The 19,233-nt window shown below is 45.1% G+C and overlaps 2 protein-coding genes across 2 annotated transcripts; one reads left to right on the forward strand and one right to left on the reverse strand.

The window, feature by feature from the left end:
• Positions 1-6,334: 6,334 nt before the first annotated feature.
• LOC101780658 (60S ribosomal protein L27-3) lies at positions 6,335-7,063 on the reverse strand. The gene has a single exon (XM_014804812.2). The coding sequence runs from the start codon at positions 7,009-7,011 to the stop codon at positions 6,598-6,600; it is 414 nt and encodes a 137-aa protein (XP_014660298.1). The 5' UTR covers positions 7,012-7,063; the 3' UTR covers positions 6,335-6,597.
• Positions 7,064-10,739: 3,676 nt separating this feature from the next.
• LOC105913962 lies at positions 10,740-11,517 on the forward strand. The gene is made up of 2 exons (XM_012844487.1): positions 10,740-10,755; positions 10,910-11,517. The coding sequence occupies exons 1-2, from the start codon at positions 10,740-10,742 to the stop codon at positions 11,515-11,517; spliced, it is 624 nt and encodes a 207-aa protein (XP_012699941.1).
• Positions 11,518-19,233: the final 7,716 nt, after the last annotated feature.

Genomic DNA, 19,233 nt, shown 5'->3' on the forward strand with positions numbered 1-19,233 from the left:
ATTGCATAGATGGAGACTAATTTGCGAGACGAATCTATTAAACCTAATTAGTCTATGATTTCACAATGTGATGCTACAGTAAACATGTGCTAATGATGGATTAATTAGGCTTAATAGATTCGTCTCGTGAATTAGCCTCCATCTGTGTAATTAGTTTTATAATTAGCTCATGTTTAGTCCTCCTAATTAGCATTCGAATATTCGATGTGACATGAATTTTAGTTCGGACTAAAGATCCAAACACCCCCTATCCCAAACATTTGGGAGGGTCCCAGCGCCTTCGGGTGTGTTTGGTTGCATGCACCACATGATGCAGATATGGATGATCCTGGATGGTGGAGTTCAACCAATTTGCTTGTACCATATGGTTCACTCCTACTAGTAGAATAATAAATTAAGTGGGATGACTTCATCATAAATGAGTTGATACAATTCACCTAACCAAACAAAAGAATCATTATTATTTTGAATCATTTCATACATGAACCAAATGATACAAGCAACCAAACACACCCGAATTGGACCATTCTGCCCCAGGCAAGTAGCATCTTCACATGGAGTTTTTCCTACAACACAAAAATTATAAACAACAAAACCATATAGAAGATAAAATCATGTGAGATTGGTACGATACTTAACGGAAATGCATGATTAGATATCTAACCTTAATAGTAAAAAAAATCATCTCAGACAACACCCTAGAGATAGCCTTCATATGTATTGAGATCTCCCTGGCTCCCTACTACCAGTGGTGCATCATGTCCATCCAGTGGGAGCTCCACCATGTGTTGCTTGCCAATAACAAAACCATGGTCATCGTAAAGCAGGAACGGAATGGATATTATTTGGTTGATCAAGAGCCTGCAACCAAGGAGTAGGATACAAATATTGTTAGAAGTGAAAAGGGATTCATCGAACACACCGCAAACACTACAAAAGAGACACAAGGAACAGATCCGCTTCAAGTTTTTGCTTGCCTGTAAGATTGTCTGAGGAAAGTTCACAACTGACCGCAAGAAGTTGGAGGTAAAAACACATGTATGTCACAATTGATCTGTTGTGTATGTACCACCTAGACTCTCCTGCCACCTGGACTCAAATATTCAGTTTAGTGGTGATATAAGGACGTGGAGATCAAGCCCTATTTCATGATTAGTGTGTAAATTAGTGTGCTACAGAGCTCTACTATTTATAATGCATTCAAAACAACACAGCATATGCTAAGTGCAAAGCATACAACCACAAACATATGCAATTTAAGAGACTACGATAAACACAAGCATAGTCAGGAGTTCTAACTGAACTAAGAATATATTGTTTGAAGACTATGCAGCTGCCAAATCTAGTCACAATTTGGAATGGTAGCACAATGTTCAACCAAAAAAAATGAAAGACAAAGAAGGATTCACTGAAGAAGGGGCTTGTGTTTTGGCAGATGACTCGTATGGGCAGAGGCAAATCAAGTGGCTCTTCCAACTTTCAATAGCCAAACAACAGGTAATGTGGGTCTGATATTATGTTGCATTTCTTATAAACGCAATAAGAACTTTGACATTCAGAAACTTCAAATGCTTTTAATATAATCATACTGTGTCAGAAAACAACCTGACAATAGCCTGGCAATGATATTAATCCAGCAAATTTTGCTCATATCATATTTGCCCTTTTCATTTAGCTTTCAGGTCAAAAAATGTAGCATTGCACTGGCACTTAAGCCGCCCATTAACCCCTGGTTGACTGTCAAAAAAAAAAGTTTTCAAATAAGACTGCCAACCATTAACATTCTGCTATAAATGCATAAGCAAATTAATGCTATTTCACCACCTTATGCAATCACAAAACTAATGGTCCGCAACAAGAGCTCAAAACATGTGCCAAGTAAAAGTCAGGAAAAGGTTGTAGAAAATATTGGATGAAATATTTTCATTGTGTACTTGAAAAAACAGCTAATTGGCTGAAATTGCAGAAATGCATCTCAAAATGCGTTCATCAAACCTAAGCTAACTCTTTCAAAAAGTCGAACCGCGAGCGACTACCACATGCAAAATCATGTCTTTCATCAGGCAAAACGTCATCCCAGCTCTCTGGCGTGACCCTGAATCCTGGCTTATATGGTAGACACGCCGCATGGAACTCCCTATATCATGGGAACCTAAAAATCAGCAGTGGTCGGCAACAGAGTTAAGATAGTGGTTTCGTAAGAAGAAAGAAAGTTAAGATAGTGTGTAAATTGAACAGTAATGTGCAACAAGAAATCTGATTTGAGTCATGTTGTCTCACTAGGACGCAGCCAAGCATATCGTTTGTATTTGATCATGGAGTTTAGATAGAACATGGTTAAACGAATCTTCCAGGACAATATCGTTTATATTGTCCTGAAGTATACTGCTCCAATAAAACATTCGCGACGAAATGGTAACCCCAAACATCCAACACATCAGTGGTACCAAAATCCGAATTCAGTGGTCAAGCACCTGGTTGGTAATGTTACCTATCTCCGGTTACCAAAATCTTCGTTAAGGACACTGGCGGCACGGAAGAAAGTTCGGCGGCCGGCGGGGACGGTCCCGTCGACTAGGGGTGTGTTTGGTTGCATGCACCACATGATGCATGCATGGATGATCCTGGATGGAATGGTTCAACCAATTTACTTGTACCATATGGTTCACTCTAATTAGTAAAATAATGTATTAAGTGAGATGGCCTTATCCTGGATGAGTTGGTCCAATTCACCCAATCAAACAAAAGGATCATTATTATTTTGAATCATTTCATACATGAATCAAATGATACAATAACCAAACACACCTAGGACCATCCCCATGCGACTCCACCCTCAACCACGCCGTTGTGGAGCCTCGTACAGTACATACAAGGGTGTAGTGTGGAAAGAGCTGGGAGGCAGCGCAAGGCCGCGGCGGAGTGCTCGTCGCCGCCGGACGGCGAGCGGTTTGCAATGTATTGGAGAGTTTTTCTTGGCTGTCGAGCGCCGCGGCAGGCCAGTGTAGTAGAGTGGGCTGCTGCTGCTTGCTCATCGGCCCATGGACCGGGACGCTCGCAATCAGAAGCTCGCGGCCGAGCTGTGTCTTCCCGTTCCTGCAATTTCTGTTATCTTTCGTGCAACGTCACGGGCAGGTAGTGTTGCCTCTCGAATCTCGATTGCTAGTTGCTGCAATAAAGGAAAATTGAGCAATCTGCCGTCGTTCCTTTTTTGATAAAAGCTTCGGGGCAAGCTTTATTGATCGAAGATAGTTACATCGTCTGATAATAATTGAACAATAAAACTAGGAGGATCATCGTCCCAGATACAATTTGTTCTAGAAAACAAAGCTTGCCTAGCTAGCTCGTGCGCCACTTTGTTTGCTTCCCTATTCAAGTACTCAATGGAAATCTCTTGGAATCCATTCCAGACTATACTGCAGTCATCATAAATTGCAGCAGCTGAATTCGCAGTAAATCCTCCATTCTCCATAGTTTCTACGACCTCCAAACAATCAGATTGAACAATTAACCGATTACCTCCAATATGTTGAGCTAACATCAGTCCCTCCTTAAGAGCAAAAGCTTCGGCCATTGGTGCATTAACAAGATAGGGGATAAAAGTATTTGAAGCTGCGATCATACTCCCAGAACCATCTCGAATAATAGCCCCCGTACTGTCGCAGCCGTTATCTTCGTCAAACGAAGCATCAATATTCAGTGAGATATAACTCTCCCTTGGTTTTTTCCATCCCTATCTTACCTTAGGATCTTTCTTCATTGCCAACTTGTAATTCTTTGTTAAAGAAACAATCGCTAATCCTGATCTTGATGGTGGCTGTACTGTTTCTCCATGAGTTAGCTGTCTGCGTTCCCCCACAGGTACCATCCACCAGTCAAGAGAAGTTCAGCAAAACCAAGACTTATGTCATTAATCTGCTCACCTCTATTAATTGTTTCTTCCAACACAACAGATCCCGATTGGTCAGCCTCCAGCAGTTTTCAAATTTTCTCCTAGATTCCTATCGATCTCCATACTGCTTTGGCTCGATCACAAGTGAAAATCAAATGTTTAATATTTTCTGCTCCATTCTGACAAACCAGGCATCCTCCATTAGGAATAATATGCCTATTTGCTAATATAGCATTGCACGGCATCAATTCCTTAATAGCTCTCCAAGCAAAAAATTTTATCTTCCCCGGCAAATCGAGCTTCCACAGATTCTTCCACATCCGGCGATTGCTAGTACCACTATCCTGTATAGTAGCCATTCTAGCTCCAAATTTCCTTTTCCATTGGGCATGATAAGCTGATCTGACTGAGAACATACCGTTTCTATTATAGTGCCACGCAACACAATCATCTCTCCCTGAAGTAATAGGTATCTGTAAAATGCTATTGGCATCAACCTCCAGGATAGAGCGTACCAGATCCTCATCCCATGAAGCATTCACTGGATTAATAAGCTCATCCACCGTACTAGATTGTTCCCTCTGCGTGTCTGAACTTTCATGTTATAGCTGCCAGGTATCCAATTGTCCTCCCAGATTTTTATCTGTGTTCCATCACCAACCCTCTAGATATATCCCAATTTGAAACAATCAAGGCCGGCTAAAATACTTTGCCAAGTATAAGAACTACCACTCTTCATTTTTGCATTTAGCAATTTACCATCTGGATAATAACGTGCTCTCAATACTTTAGCACATAATGAATCAGCTTATGAGGCTATTCAGCCTGTTCGCTTCAGCTTATTCAGCCGGCTTATCAGCCACCAAACAGTATTTTCCTCTCACAACAAATCAGCCATTTCAGCTTTTCAGCCGGCTTATAAGCTGAAGCGAACAGGCAAAGTAAAGCTGTGGCCGCGATGATCCCTCTCTCACGACATCACCAGACAAAGTAAAGCTGTGGCCGCGATGCAAGGCACTATGGAAGCGGGGAATGGAAGCCGCTGAGGGGATTCACGGAGAAGCAGCGAAGCGAGCACACGGGGAACGACGGACTGGGGCACTCGTCAACGTTCGCCTCGAAACGGGAATGGACGCAAAACATAGCTATGGACAAGCGATCGATGGCTACGAATACAACCGCAGAGTTTGCATAAGGACACGTGCAGAAGAAGGAACTTCAATGCATTTTCACATGTAGGAAATTCCACAGAATTACGAGATGCAAAAGGAAGAAATACAATAGCAGCAAATGGGTACTTCTTTCTAATATACGCATCCAAACGAGATGATTAAGCAATACCCTAAATAAATCATACATCATACAAGGATGCAAATGAGATAAACCAATAAACCCAATCTCATTGAAAGAAAAAAAAAATTACATCTATCTATAAGAAAAATAGATCAAGATCAATCGTATCTATCTGCTGTGATCAAGCATCTCAACTCCACGTTCTACTCAAAATCAATTCTGTTAATAAAAATGCTTTAGGGGTTACCCCCTGTAGATTGCCATTATGGCATACATACACAGGCAGATTAACATACAACATTGTAAACCAACAGTTACACCAACCTGAATAGTATGATTAATAACCAAGGTAAATCAAATAACACCATGGATAACAAGTAGAACCAACAGATATAAGACCAGACAAACCCAACTCAAGAATGTACTAATGGGCCAACTAAACTTTGCTGGTTAAATAAACAGAATTAAGTACTGCCAGGTGCCAACCAATACTATTTTCAACATATGAATGGCAATTGAACTAAAGTACTGCTCAAGCAATATTATTTTTATACAAGACAGTAATAACATTACAATTTGAACAGCAGAACAGGGGTCAAATTATCCATAAGGTCAGCACTTCTGACAGTCAGAGGACGGCATAATTGCCAGCATCTGCAAAGTTTCTGAACACCAGACAATACAAACATTATGGAACAATTTCCTTCAAATGGTTTCAAGGATTTTGAAAGCTATAAAGAGTATATCCTCTAGGGCAACCAGAGAAAATTCCAATGCAGCTGAAAAGAGTGAGTGTTTTTGTGGGTAAATATCACCATCTAGCATAGGAACAAGCAATGTGATCTTGACCCCAGAAGCTACAAATTCAGCGATCATATTTGACTGACAGGCTAACAAAGAAGAAATATATGATCGTTAACCATATAAGTTCTTACCAATAAGAAGTTCAGGACCAAACAGTTAAATCCTAAACGCTTGAATTGACAATTCAACAATTTATTTTGACTCCAAGGCTAATCGCACAATTGCCTGCTAGTAAAAGTCAAAATAACAGAAATGCAGAAACGAAGAAAATATACCGAACTCACATGTAATACAAGGACCATGAAGTAATGAATTTGTGATAGGAATAAGATGAGGAAGCCATCAAGCCAAAAAGTTGCACCATGCATCTCAAATAACACCAGCAAGATAAAACAATTTGAGAACACATAACAAGCAATGACTCTGAACAAAATTTGGACAAGACCTATGATTGACATCATTTAACACATCATCGACATGTCATCTTCTCCAAGATCCATAATAGTAAGCACAAAGTCTTCATGGCAACACCAAAACAGAGATAGCATAAAGGGTGTCCGATACAAGAAATTGACAACTAAAGCAGGACTATGCTGGACGCCCGGCATCTAGAAGCGGAGCTTGGTAAAGAACCACCTGTTCTTGCCTGTCTTGAACCTCTCCTCGAGGCGCGCTTTGGCGGCCTTGCAGGCGGCGACCTTCTTGTCCCGGGTGGAGAGCGCGTCGGGCCCGCCCGAGGCGACGTCCTTGAAGTCGACGTCGAGGGTGTAGCGGGTGGGCATGATGTGGGTGAAGTTGACGAGCTTGATGAAGCACTTGACACGGGACTTCTTGGCCGTCTTCTTGGCGGAATCCTTGCGGATCACCTTCTTGGGGTACTTGGCGAGGCCGGCGACGAGGCAGTGGCCGTAGGGGCGGTCGCGGGTGCCCTCCTCGAACACGCGCACGATCACCGCCTTCCGGCCGGCGAACCGGCCCTGGAGGAGGATCACGGCCTTACCTGGCTTGAGGAACTTCACCATCTTGAGCTGCTGCTGCGCCGCCGCCGCCGGGGTGGGAGGGTGGGGAGGGTTTGGGTGGTGGGGGAAATGGGTGCGCGACGAAGGGGCAAGAGTTAAATAGGGTGGCGGCGCTAGGGTTTCGACGAGGGTGAGCGGGTTTCGGCTGTTGGATTCGAGATCGGACGGTGTTTCCGCGCTGGGCCTTGAGGGGTTGTTCTGGTGCTAGGCACGGATGGGCCAGGCTCGCGCAGCCCAGAGCTCTCAGTTGTAGACACTTGTAGTTGGTAGTCCAAAAGCTTCTTCACAGGCCACACGAATCAGAAATCAGCCCGTAATGTTTTTCATCAAAGTCGGGTTTTAATCTACTGGGCCTTTATATATTTTTTTAGAAAGTGGCCCAACTGAATGTTGTTTCTTCATTTCCTTCTGTGCTAGCTAGATGGAACATCCGATTTTTTTATTGTTGACACCGGTTCTTCGCTAGAGTCAACCAACCAGGATAAGGTTTTTTATTGTTGACACCAGTTCTTTGCTAGAGTCAACCAACAAGGATAAGGTTCTGACAGGCAATTGATTTACAAAAAAAAGTCTATTGATAAGTTTGCGTTGACCAAAGACAGCCACAGGCGACCGAATTCCAAAAGTTGATAGAAGATAGAGGAGAATCTGATCCGAATCAGAATTAACTCCACCAAATAAGGGAAATTGTGGATATCTATCTTTAGTAGTTTTACATTCATTTGTACTTGTTCATGTCATAATCGACTAGGTTTTAGTTTATTTTAGGGTATAAATATAAACACATGAGCCTTGTAATGAATGAAACAATCAATCAATATAACCTTTCGGCGCCACGCTGCCAAAACCCTGGGAGTAGGAGTAAAGTAGAAACCGACGAGTTTCTTCTTGCGCTCAGGGCTGCATCGGTTTTGATCTCAGGCGAGTTTGTAAGTACTGTCACTCGATCGTTACGTTATCTGTATCTGTTGACGCCAGATTTTGACACGTGTGAAATCAGCGACAAGAAAGGAAGAAATCAGGAGATGCAGCAAAACACAATTGGAAATCGGCCGATTGGTGCTACAGTTGAGGATCGGCCGATTGGTGCTGCAGTGTTTCCGCGGATAGAGTTGGTGGAAATCGGCCGATTAGGAGGCTGGAGCGATTGGGCCGGTATGGGCTTAAAGTGAATTATGAAGATGAAAAGGGAGTCAGCCCATGAGAGCGCGATGATCAACTCCAGTACGAATCATACTTGTAAATATTTATTTTCGTTTAAAATTAGAGACAGAATTAAGAAATTGGTTGTAACAGGCTATAAATAGCCACCTTCATAGATCTATAATCAACAAAAAAAATCAATACAACAAACTACTATTTCCTCGCACTTACTTTCGAGCAGGCGACTTCGCCAATACTTTTCTTCTTTTCACGAGTTCGTACGGGTTGGCGGGGCTGCATCAGCTTGACCTCCAGCCGATTCTGTAAGTTCCGTTTATCGAATAATATCTAAGCTTTAACTTCGGGCGCATCGCTGTCGTTTCGTTTAGATTTGTTCACTAGTTATCGATATTTACTAGAATTCTAGGTTTTGCCTGTTGTTCTAGTTTTATCACCGGTTATCCAGCTAGGAATTGGAACTTTCGGCTCTCTTGTACTTCATTACTTAATCTATTGTTTTCTGCATAGCCGATTCAGATCTATTCCTAGTGTTGTTACGTAGCGTTGTTTAGATTATTCTAGCAGTTTTCTTTACTAACGCTGCCCAGTAATCGGCTGCATTATAGCCGATTTCTTTATTACAGCAAATCGGCCAATTCGCTGATAAGCTTTCTCGAGATCGGAACCTTAGCCGATCGCAACCTCTGGGATCTGACACGTTTCTTTCCTTGCCAATCAACAGGTCAGATTGGCTGGCACGCCGCGCGAACCGCACCAAGGCGATCACCTGAACAGGAGTTAAGCAGATTCTCCCGGGTCGTGTGTCCGACGCTGGAGATTCAATCGGCCGATTTCTAGCGCCAACAGTATCAAAACTTTCTAGGTATTGTCCAATATTCTGATCTCTTATTGTGTGGCTCGTTATCGAGTTAGCTTAGATTGCAAGTAGAACTTTCTAGGCTTTGTTCAATATTCTATTTGTCTTCAACATTGCTCACAGTTATCGAGTTGTTTGGTTTTATTAAGTTGCATTGTATCGATCTTTTAGTTTTATCAAGCGCTCACAGTTATTGAATGACTAGATATGATTAGGTTGTCTTTATTGACTCCTTGATGATCGTATCAGCTGGTTAGATCTTACATGCTTTACTTGATTTATATATGCTAGATCCGATAGACCTTGACCCTTGCCCCTCGTATTGCTAGCCGTCTGATCCTTAACGTCAGTACGCTACCATTGAGAGCCGATGTATCGGCTGGGTTTCATCCATATCTCTTAAAAACGTGATGATGCTATTGAGCCGATAGCTATGCATACGAGGTCCTGTTGCCGCAAGCTAGTCTGTTAAGTTAGTAGATCGAAGTTAATGTCCTCTCAGGCATATTACCTTGTCCAAGTTCAATATACGACTCATGATATTAATTAGATACGTTAGCTTAATCGGTTTGTAAGCGGTAGGCAAGAGGTTCTTGTTACTATGCTCTAATCTTTTAGATTAATAGATTAATGTTAATGCCCTCTCAGCAGTATTACGTTCGATATATGTCTCATGACATTAATTAGATATGTTAGTTTATTTGATATGCGCATGGTGAGCAAGGGCTCCTTTTATGACCGTTGTTTTACATTGCTTCTATCTTAGCCCGTCGGCTCATACAACCAATAGTACATGCTATTAATGCTTCTATTTTATTTACACCACATAATTACATTGCATATATCTTAATGGTGTTTATTCAAAGTAACACTTGTTTATGAGCTCGAAGGCTTAACTGCCTATCCGCTCATGAATTTAACGTTTTCCTTGTCAATTACAGGTCAAATTGACTCGTACGCTTTGCACCTTTGTGAGCTAATTTGAAACCTGCACTGGAGTTAAGCAGATCCCCCAAGTCCTCCGTATTGTTCAATGCAGAAGTATGAAGTTCAGATTTTGCGTCAACATTTATAAAAACATCCGATTGAACTCTCTAACTACCAAACAGGGAAAGAAGAGATCAACCGTGCCTACTTATATCGGAGCTCACGCCCCAAGGGTGTTACGAGAGTGGAGGGAAAGTGTGGGAAATGTCTAGACATGAATCAATTTTGTGAACCATTGCGGAGAATAGAGAGAAACAGTAAGATGGACCATTGTGGAAAATAGAGAGAAACAGTAAGATTGTAATCAATTTGTGGACCTTTGCTTCCAAGCCAAAACACTCCTACAAAATTTGCAATCTCAAACTCGGAAAAAATGAGCAAAGGAGTATTCTTTTAAGAACTCTACTTGAATGGATGATTTAAAGCAAAGAAGAATTCAACATAGCAACAAGGAGCTAATACTCAACATGAAAATAAACTATCTAAATTGCAATGAATCTATGACTTTTAGGTGATGTAGCGCTATATTAGACGAAAGAGAGAAATAAACTTGATCTCATGTAAGACATGATGTTTGTTAGAAATAGTTTGTGACGTGTTGATGTGTCAATGCAAATCCTGTAGCTTCGTCTTGGGCAGGACGACATAAGAGTCCATGGTTGTTGGTTTGTTACTAAAGATAGAGTCTGTAGAAATATAAACTGTTGTATAGGATCCTAGAAACATGGGACTCTCATTCCGTAATCACCGGAGAGTGTTGCCTTGTATATGAGCTGTGCCATTGGCGCTATAAATCAACACGTACGGCGCCCCTGGCTATCATCTTGCTAAGCACTTCCATCATCTGCCCTCTGTATTTTCTACATGGTATACAGAGCCACAAACACTCAATAGATCTAACTGCCGCCCACCATGTCTTCTCGACCCTCCCTCCCAACCCTCTCTCGGCCAACGCTGTGACAGAGAAGCTTACCAGGAGCAATCACTCCATCTGGGAAGCCCAGGTGCTCTCGGCCGTGCGCGGTGCTCGCCTGTATGGCCATCTCACTGGTGCTTCTACGCCGCCGGTGAAGGAGATTGAGGACAAGGATGGCAAGAAGGTCTCCAACCCTGTGTTCGAAGACTGGGAGGCACGGGATCAGCAGATCCTCAGCTTCCTTCTTACTTCCATCTCTCCGGGCATCCTCAGCCACATCGCCAAGACGAAGACGGCGACTGATGCATGGGCTAAGCTTGAGGCCATGTTTGCCTCACAAACCCGTGCGCGCGCGGTAAATCTGTGCATCTCCCTCGCCAACACCAAGAAAGGTAACTCATCTACTATCGATTATTTCACCAAGATGAAAATTTTTAGCGATGAGATGGCGGCCGCGGGACAACCAATCACTGATGACGAGCTGGTTGAGTACATACTCACCGGCTTGCCCGCGGAATACAAGTCACTGGTTACCTCTCTTGTCACGAGGGTGGAATCGGTGACCGTCGACGAGTTGTATTCATAGCTCCTCAACTTCGAGACTAGGATGGATCTGGTCCAAGGCGGCGACCAGAGCTCGACCAACATGGCCAGTCGTGGAGGAGGCCGCGGTAATAATCGTGGTCATGGTGGTTCCTATCGTCGATGTGGGCGCGACCCTCCAAATGGTGGGGGTCGTGGTTGCGGCCAAAGGAGCAACCAGCAAGGTGGTGGCTCCAACAACAAGAAGCAGGAAAAACCGATCTGTCAGGTGTGCCTCAAGGAGGGGCACACTGCAGCTCGTTGTTGGTACTGCTTCGCTGAGGACTTCGTTCCTTAAGAAAGGCATGCAGCAGCGGCAACCGGTTCATACAGCAGCGGCAATCGGTTCATACAACTGGTACACCGACACCAGCTGGTACACTGACAGCGGCTCCACTGACCACATCACCAGCGAGTTAGAGAAATTCTCCATGCGTGAGAAGTACAACGGTGGTGATTAGATCCACACCGCAAGCGGTGCAGGTATGACAATTAAACATGTTGGTCAATCTACTATTGTTGCCCCTAGCTGCAATCTCCAGTTAAAAAATGTTCTGCATGTACCTAAGGCTTCCAAGAATCTTATTTCAGTTCATCGATTTACTTCTGATAACTCTGCCTACATTAAATTTCACCCCATCTATTTTTTGGTTAAGGATCAGGCAACCAAGAAAGCTCTGCTTAAAGGTCGTTGTCATTGGGGCTATATTGTGGCGGATCCACTTCGGATTAGCTTGATTAGACAGGGTTAAGCCGCCTAATATGCGACACCCGTGCTTAAGTCGAGCTAACACGAAATGCCGTCGGATTTCATCCGATTTAACCACTTAGACAGGATCGAGTTTAGCAACCCACACGAAGGTGAGTGGTTCCAGAGAATACAACGAGTCCACGGAGTTAAACAAGTTTACCCATTTAGTTCAGCCATAAAATCCAACATCAGAGTTTTACAAGGTTCAAAAGGAAAACAACAGAAGGTAAACACTAGCGGAAGACTTCGTCGGGGTCGGATGTCCTGGTAAGGCCAACCGGAACATCACTAAGTCCTCTCCTCGCCATCCGAGGAGGGGTCCCACTCGACCGTCCAGCCTAACGGAAGCTGGGGCGGCCAAGCGCCAGCAGGAGAGGGGTCGGAAGCAGCGACTTCACCTAAAAAACAGGAGCCACAACAAGGCTGAGCTACTAAGCTCAACAAGACTTAACCGATAGGAGTTAGCTACTCCTCCATCTAGATATGCAGGGCTTTTTGGCTGAGGGGTTGTTTGCCAAAAGCACTAAGTAACCCTATTTTCAATTTTTAGCTCCGGTTCTAGGTTCATTTACCATTCTAGGTTGTGCAACCTATTCTAAGCAATCATAGAGCCAAACAAGATGTGTAGATATAACAACAAACATTGCCATCATCAGATTCCTCATTTACTCAGAGTGACATAGCGATCAAGTAATCTCAAACTGTGAGAGGCAGGCGAATCGATTCGAGTTCTTTAACCATACATGGTGAACCTAGCCCCACGACATCCGCGCACCCGGAGGTCGCTTCCTGTGTCGGCCTTCCCCATCAATCCCCTAACCCGTGTCGGGCCCATTTCCTTTGGTGCAAGGTTCCACAGACTCGGCCTCTGCCGTCCTGTGACCACGCTTGCCACCACGTGCGACAACCAGCAGGGGAAACTCCGTTCCAAGAACAATGGGGCGACCGCTCACGTCTAGGTTCAATCCGGTACTAGGCTTCCTTATCCCATACTAAGTATGAGGCTAGTACTTTCAAACACTTGATCACGAACACCACCACTGTCGGGCCTTAGCAAAATTTCATAAACAGACGGGGCAACAACCATCCACCAAAGAGTTACCCAACCCTGCCCCGTCCATCGTCCTTATAGTGGTAACAGGAGAGTAAACAAGCAACTCCTATAACTCGCGAGTGAAAGGAAATCACTCGGCTTTTACCGTCTTCTAGTTAAGCCATGCATCTACTCGGTCCAACAGCTAGTGCTCAGATCATGGGGACAACTAAGTCATGCATCTAGGGTTTCACACAACTCCTATACGTAAATGCACAAGCATGTTACAGAAGGCATGCGCAAGTCTGGTAAAACACATAGAACTTTCATGCAACCGGGGCTTGCCTTCAAGCAAAGAGGAGGGAAACGGCTCGACTTCTGGGGTGACTTCGGCTTCCGCGGGCAGGAACTCAGCTACAGCTTCTTCTTCTGGCGCCGGGTGCAACTCGTAGAAGCCGTCGGCGAGGTGCAGCTCTACACGAATGCAATGCAAGAGTTAGCATAGACAGTTATTTCAACAGCAACACTGGTTCGCCTGCGCCCAGAAACTTGCGACAGAGAGCAGGAGGGTGGGGAGGTTCAAGAGAGCTGGTGATGATCAAGAGGCAAGGGTCAGAAAAGAACTTATGATCTGATTCTTAAACTAGAGGATGTGATATACTAGGGGTCCTTAGACGCAAGCGCTGAAGGGTTTCCAAGTTTTACACATACACCCTCGGGTTGAAGAAAAAGATCACAGCCAAGCCCTCGGGTGAGGCGGATAAGGGTCGGCGGAACAGATAGGGTCGGGCGAGACGGAACCGGGGTCAGGCGGATAGGAGGGGTCGGGCGAGGCGGACTGGGGTCGGCAACTCACCTTCTTCCTGAAAGGAAAGCTCGGGGTCGGGAAGAAGCAGACTTGGGCGGAGGGACTAAGGCTTCGAACAAGGGCTAAGACTGGGAATGCTACGGTGACGGCGGTGCTTCTTGCAGATCACAAGAGAGCTTTTACGCAGCACGGAGGAGCAAGCTGCGGGGTGACTTGGAGAAAACTGAGAGAGAAACTGAGAGAAGAACTCCTCAAGATCTTGGTGGGTGGCGCCAGGAGCTTGAGCAGGGAGCGAGAGAAGGCTGAAGGCAACAATGGCGGAGGGAACTCCGGTGACTGGGGCATTCCTTTAATAGCTGCTGGAATGGAGAAAGGAAGCGGCGCGGAAGAGAGAGAAGGGAAGCGGCGCGAAGGCCGGGGAGAGGCAATGGAGTGCTCTGCCGGGGCGGCGATTGAGCGAAGAGGGCGGTGGTGCAGAACTCCGGGGGTGACGCTAGCGATCATTGCGTTCTGCCGTCAGGGCGGCGTAGGGGCGGGTAGACCGGTGGTTGAGGTTTGGCGGAAAGCGGGCGTCGCCGTGCGGAAGATTTGATAGAAGCGACCGGTTTAACGACGCTAGAATCGAGGGCGCACAGGTGAGAAGACAGGCAGCTGCGGGCGCGGGCGAGACCGCGGAACAACAGATTGTCGGGCGGCTTCTGACCAGGCGGGGGAAAGGAGCTGTCGCGGCCGCGGTCGGGGTTGGCGGTGGAGGAATCGTCGGGTAGCGGAGACTGGGCGGCGCGACTGTGGCTGAAGGGACGAAAAAGACGGGCGACATCGGGCTCTGGGGCCGGGATCTGGCGGCGTGATGATGGGCGCGGGAGGCGAGGCTCTGCAGAAAGGGGTGCGGAGGGGCTTTCGCTGCCATTGGGGAAAGGGGGCGCGAGAAACCACTCGGTCGCTTGCCAGAGACAAAACTGCGCGGCGGGCGTCGGAGAAGACGAGCCACGCGGCAGGGAGACTCTGAAGCGGGCATGCAACTGGAGTGCGGCTGTCGCGGAGGATCTGGGAAAAAGATCTTGCGGGTCCACCGGTGGAGAGGACGGTGGTTTGAGGGAGATCAGAAGGATCCGACGGTGGGCTGAGCTCGCCGGGGTCGCGAGAAGAGCAAAACGGAGAGGGGTCGGATCTTAGGGGTCGGGACCGGGCGGATAGCCGAGCACTTGGGCGCGGTCAAGCAAGACAGATGACTAAGGTCAAGGGCTCCGATCAAGACTAACTGGAAAGGCTTAGGGGTCGGTCGTTACATATATCCTCTTCCTTCACCGCCAAAACAAGTCCTTACGACATCTCGCCTGTCCCTGTCTCGGTGGCGTGAACGACTAGGACATCCATCTTCCTCGATCGTTCGTTGCATCATCAACAGTAATAGCCTTTCATTTGCTTCAGAGTCCAATAATGAGCATGTGTGCGATGCTTGTCAATAAGCAAAGGCACACCAGTTGCCCTATCCTAAGTCAGTGAGTCAATCTAGTGCTCCTTTAGAACTAGTGTTCTCTGCTGTGTGGGGTTAAGCTATCGAGTCCGTTGGCAGAAAACAGTATAATGTTAGTTTTATCGATGGTTACAACAAGTTTACCTGGATCTACCTCATTAAACATAAGTCTGAAGTCTTTCAGAAATTTCATGATTTTCAGAACCTAGTTGAAAGGTTGCTTGATCGAAAAATAAAAGCCATCCAAGCTGATTGGGGTGGTGAATATCAAAGGCTTAGCTCCTTTTTTTTTTTACTAAAATTGGCATCTCGCATCATGTTTCATGTCCTCATGCGCACCAACAAAATGGTGCCACCGAGCGCAAACATCGGCACATCATTGAAGTTGGTCTAGCCCTTGTATCATGCGCCAGTATGCCTCTGAAATTTTGGGACGAAGCGTTCCTCACAGCCACATATCTCATCAATCGCCTTCCTAGTGCAGTCATCAATTTTACTAGGCCCTTGGAGCGCCTCTTTGGTCAAAAACCAGATTACTTCTCCCTACGGACATTTGGTTATGCCTGTTGGCCAAATCTTCGCCCATATAATGCCCATAAAGTCCAGTTCCGCTCTAAGAGATGTGCCTTTATGGGTTATAGTAATCTTCACAAGGGGTATAAATGTCTGGACATTGCATCTGGGCGTGTCTATATCTCTAGAGACGTCACATTCGATGAAACAATTTTTCCTTTTGCCGAGATGCATCCCAATGCGGGTGCTCATCTACGCTCAAAGATCCTCCTGTTATCTCCTGTTTCCGTGGCTACCAAAGGGGACAGTAGTTTGGATGATCAACATGTTAATTTGCCTAATGAATTTAACAATCCTGGCAGAGATTCTAGTTTGCCTCAGGTGCCAAATACATACGATATCACCATTGGAAGCAGCAGCACGGATCACGGAGACGACCCCCGGCCAACTTCTGCGCCCGGATCAGCATCGGTCCAGCCGCCTAGGCCTTTTCCGCCGGACTCCGCGCCCACGTCGCCAAGCGGGTCCGGCAGCCAGCCGATCGCGCCCGTTTCCACCGAGGTGATGTTGTGTGGGGGCCAGTCAACTGCGCACCATCGCCGAAGCCTCTCCACCACGAACTGCGCCTGCACCTGATGCTGCGACACGGAGCCCGGGGGCGATTTCCACTGTTGGACCCTCTGCGGCCGGTACACCAGAAGAGGTCGCAGCTGCGGCCGGTACAACAGAAGAGGTCGCAGCTCCTTTGCGGCCGGTAACAAGGCTCCATCGCGATATTCAAAAGAAGAAAATTTATACTGATGGAACGGTCAGGTACGGGATGTTAGCAAGCACTAGTGAACCGACTGATCTAGCTAATGCACTGCAGGATAAAAATTGGAAACATGCCATGAACTTTGAATATGAAACACTGATGAGGAACAAGACATGGCACCTAGTTCTGCCACAGAGGGGAACCAATGTTATTGGGTGCAAATGGGTGTATAAAATTAAGAGAAAGCTTGATGGGAGTCTAAATCGTTACAAGGCTCGCCTTGTTGCCAAAGGCTTCAAGCAAAGGTATGGAATTGATTACGAAGATACATTCAATCCGGTAATTAAGGCTGCAACTATTCGAGTTATATTGTCTCTAGCTGTGTCTTGTGGATGGTCTCTTCGCCAACTCGATGTGCAGAATGCCTTTTTACATGGACTCTTAGAAGAAGATGTATACATGCATCAACCTCCTGGTTTTGAGGATCTAAACCGGCCTAACTATGTGTGCAAACTTGATAAAGCTTTATATGGGTTGAAGCAAGCACCTCGAGCATGGTACTCCATATTAAGTGAACAATTGATTCAATTGGGGTTTAAAACATCCAAGGCTGATACATCCTTGTTCTTCTTCAGTAAGGGAGGCATCACAATGTTTATTCTTGTGTATGTTGATGACATAACTGTGGCGAGTTCCACCGAGCAAGCAACAAGTGCATTACTTCGAGATCTTAAAGAACATTTTGCATTGAAGGACTTGGGAGAGCTTCACTATTTTATTGGCATTGAGGTACATAAAACAAACAGTGGAATTCTGCTTACACAAGAAAAATATGCGTCTGATGTACTGAAGAGGGTCAGCATGGCAGATTGTAAGTCAGTCAATACACCATTATCCACTAGTGAGAAGCTATCTCTGTATGAAGGAACTCCTCTAGGAGCTCAAGACACCACAAGATACATAAGCATTGTAGGAGCATTGCAATACCTAACATTAACACGGCCTGATATCTCATTTGCTGTGAATAAGGTTTGTCAGTTTCTTCATGCTCCAACTATAGTACATTGGGAGGCTGTGAAAAGAATATTAAGGTATATAAAGCAGTGCACTGGACTCAGGCTAAAGATTCACAGGTCAGCTTCCACACTAATAAGTGCCTTCTCAGATGCTGACTGGGCAGGCTGTGTGGATGACAGGAAATCAAATCCACTGAAGGATTTGCAGTTTTTCTAGGAACTAATTTAGTGTCTTGGAGTGCTCGCAAGCAACCCACTGTCTCTAGATCCAGTAATGAAGCAGAGTATAAAGCAATAGCTAATGCTACGGTAGAGGTTATGTGGATACAGACTTTGTTACATGAGATAGGCGTGGAGAGTCCAAATGTTGCCAAATTGTGGTGTGACAATCTAGGCACCACATACCTTTCAAGCAATCATATGTTTCATGCTAGAACAAAACACATTGAGGTGGACTACCATTTTGTGAGAGATCAAGTCAAGCAGACACATTTGCAAATTGACTTTGTCTCCTCCAAGGATCAAGTAGATGATGGATTCACCAAAACTTTGCCTACGAGGCTAGTTGAGAATTTCAAGATCAATCTCAACTTGACTAAGTTGTGATTGAGGGAGGCTGTTAGAAATAATTTGTGACGTGTTGATGTGTCAATGCAAATCTTGTAGCTTCGTCTTAGGCAGGACGGCATGAGAGTCCATGGTTGTTGGTTTGTTACTAAAGATGGAGTCTGTAGAAATAGAAACTGTTGTATGGGATCCTAGAAACATGGGACTCTCGTGCCGTAATCACTGGAGAGTGTTGCCTTGTATATGAGCTGTGCCATTAGCGCTATAAATCAATACGTACGGCGCCCCTGGCTATCATCTTGCTAAGCGCTTCCATCATCTACCCTCTGTATTTTCTACAATATCAACAACAAAACCAATACAATAGACATTTACAACTTACAACTATTTACATTGGATGAGGGTATGTGGTAGGGAAAAAAGATTATCGATGGATGTGAGGGATAATTGAGTATTGTTTCATTATTTGAGCTATGGGGGTGTTTGGATCCCCGAACTAAACTTTAGCCCCTGTCACATCGAATGTTTGGACACTAATTAGGAGTATTAAACATAGGCTAATTACAAAACCAATTTCACAGCCCCTAGGTTAATTCGCGAGATGAATCCATCAATCCTAATTAGTCCATAATTTGACAATATGGCGCTACAATAAACATTCGCTAATGATGGATTAATTAGGCTTAATAGATTCGTCTCGCGATTTAGCCCACGGGTTCTGCAATTAGTTTTGTAATTAGCTCATATTTAGTCTCCTAATTAGCATCCGAATATTCGATGTGACACGGACTAAACTTTAAT

This window comes from Setaria italica, chromosome III (assembly GCF_000263155.2).
Source record: "Setaria italica strain Yugu1 chromosome III, Setaria_italica_v2.0, whole genome shotgun sequence".
In the NCBI taxonomy this organism is placed as follows: Eukaryota; Viridiplantae; Streptophyta; class Magnoliopsida; order Poales; family Poaceae; genus Setaria; species Setaria italica.

Bases quoted from the DNA above. Each gene is read 5' to 3' on its own strand.
- LOC101780658 (XM_014804812.2), bottom strand. From the start codon at position 7,011: ATGGTGAAGTTCCTCAAGCCAGGTAAGGCCGTGATCCTCCTCCAGGGC.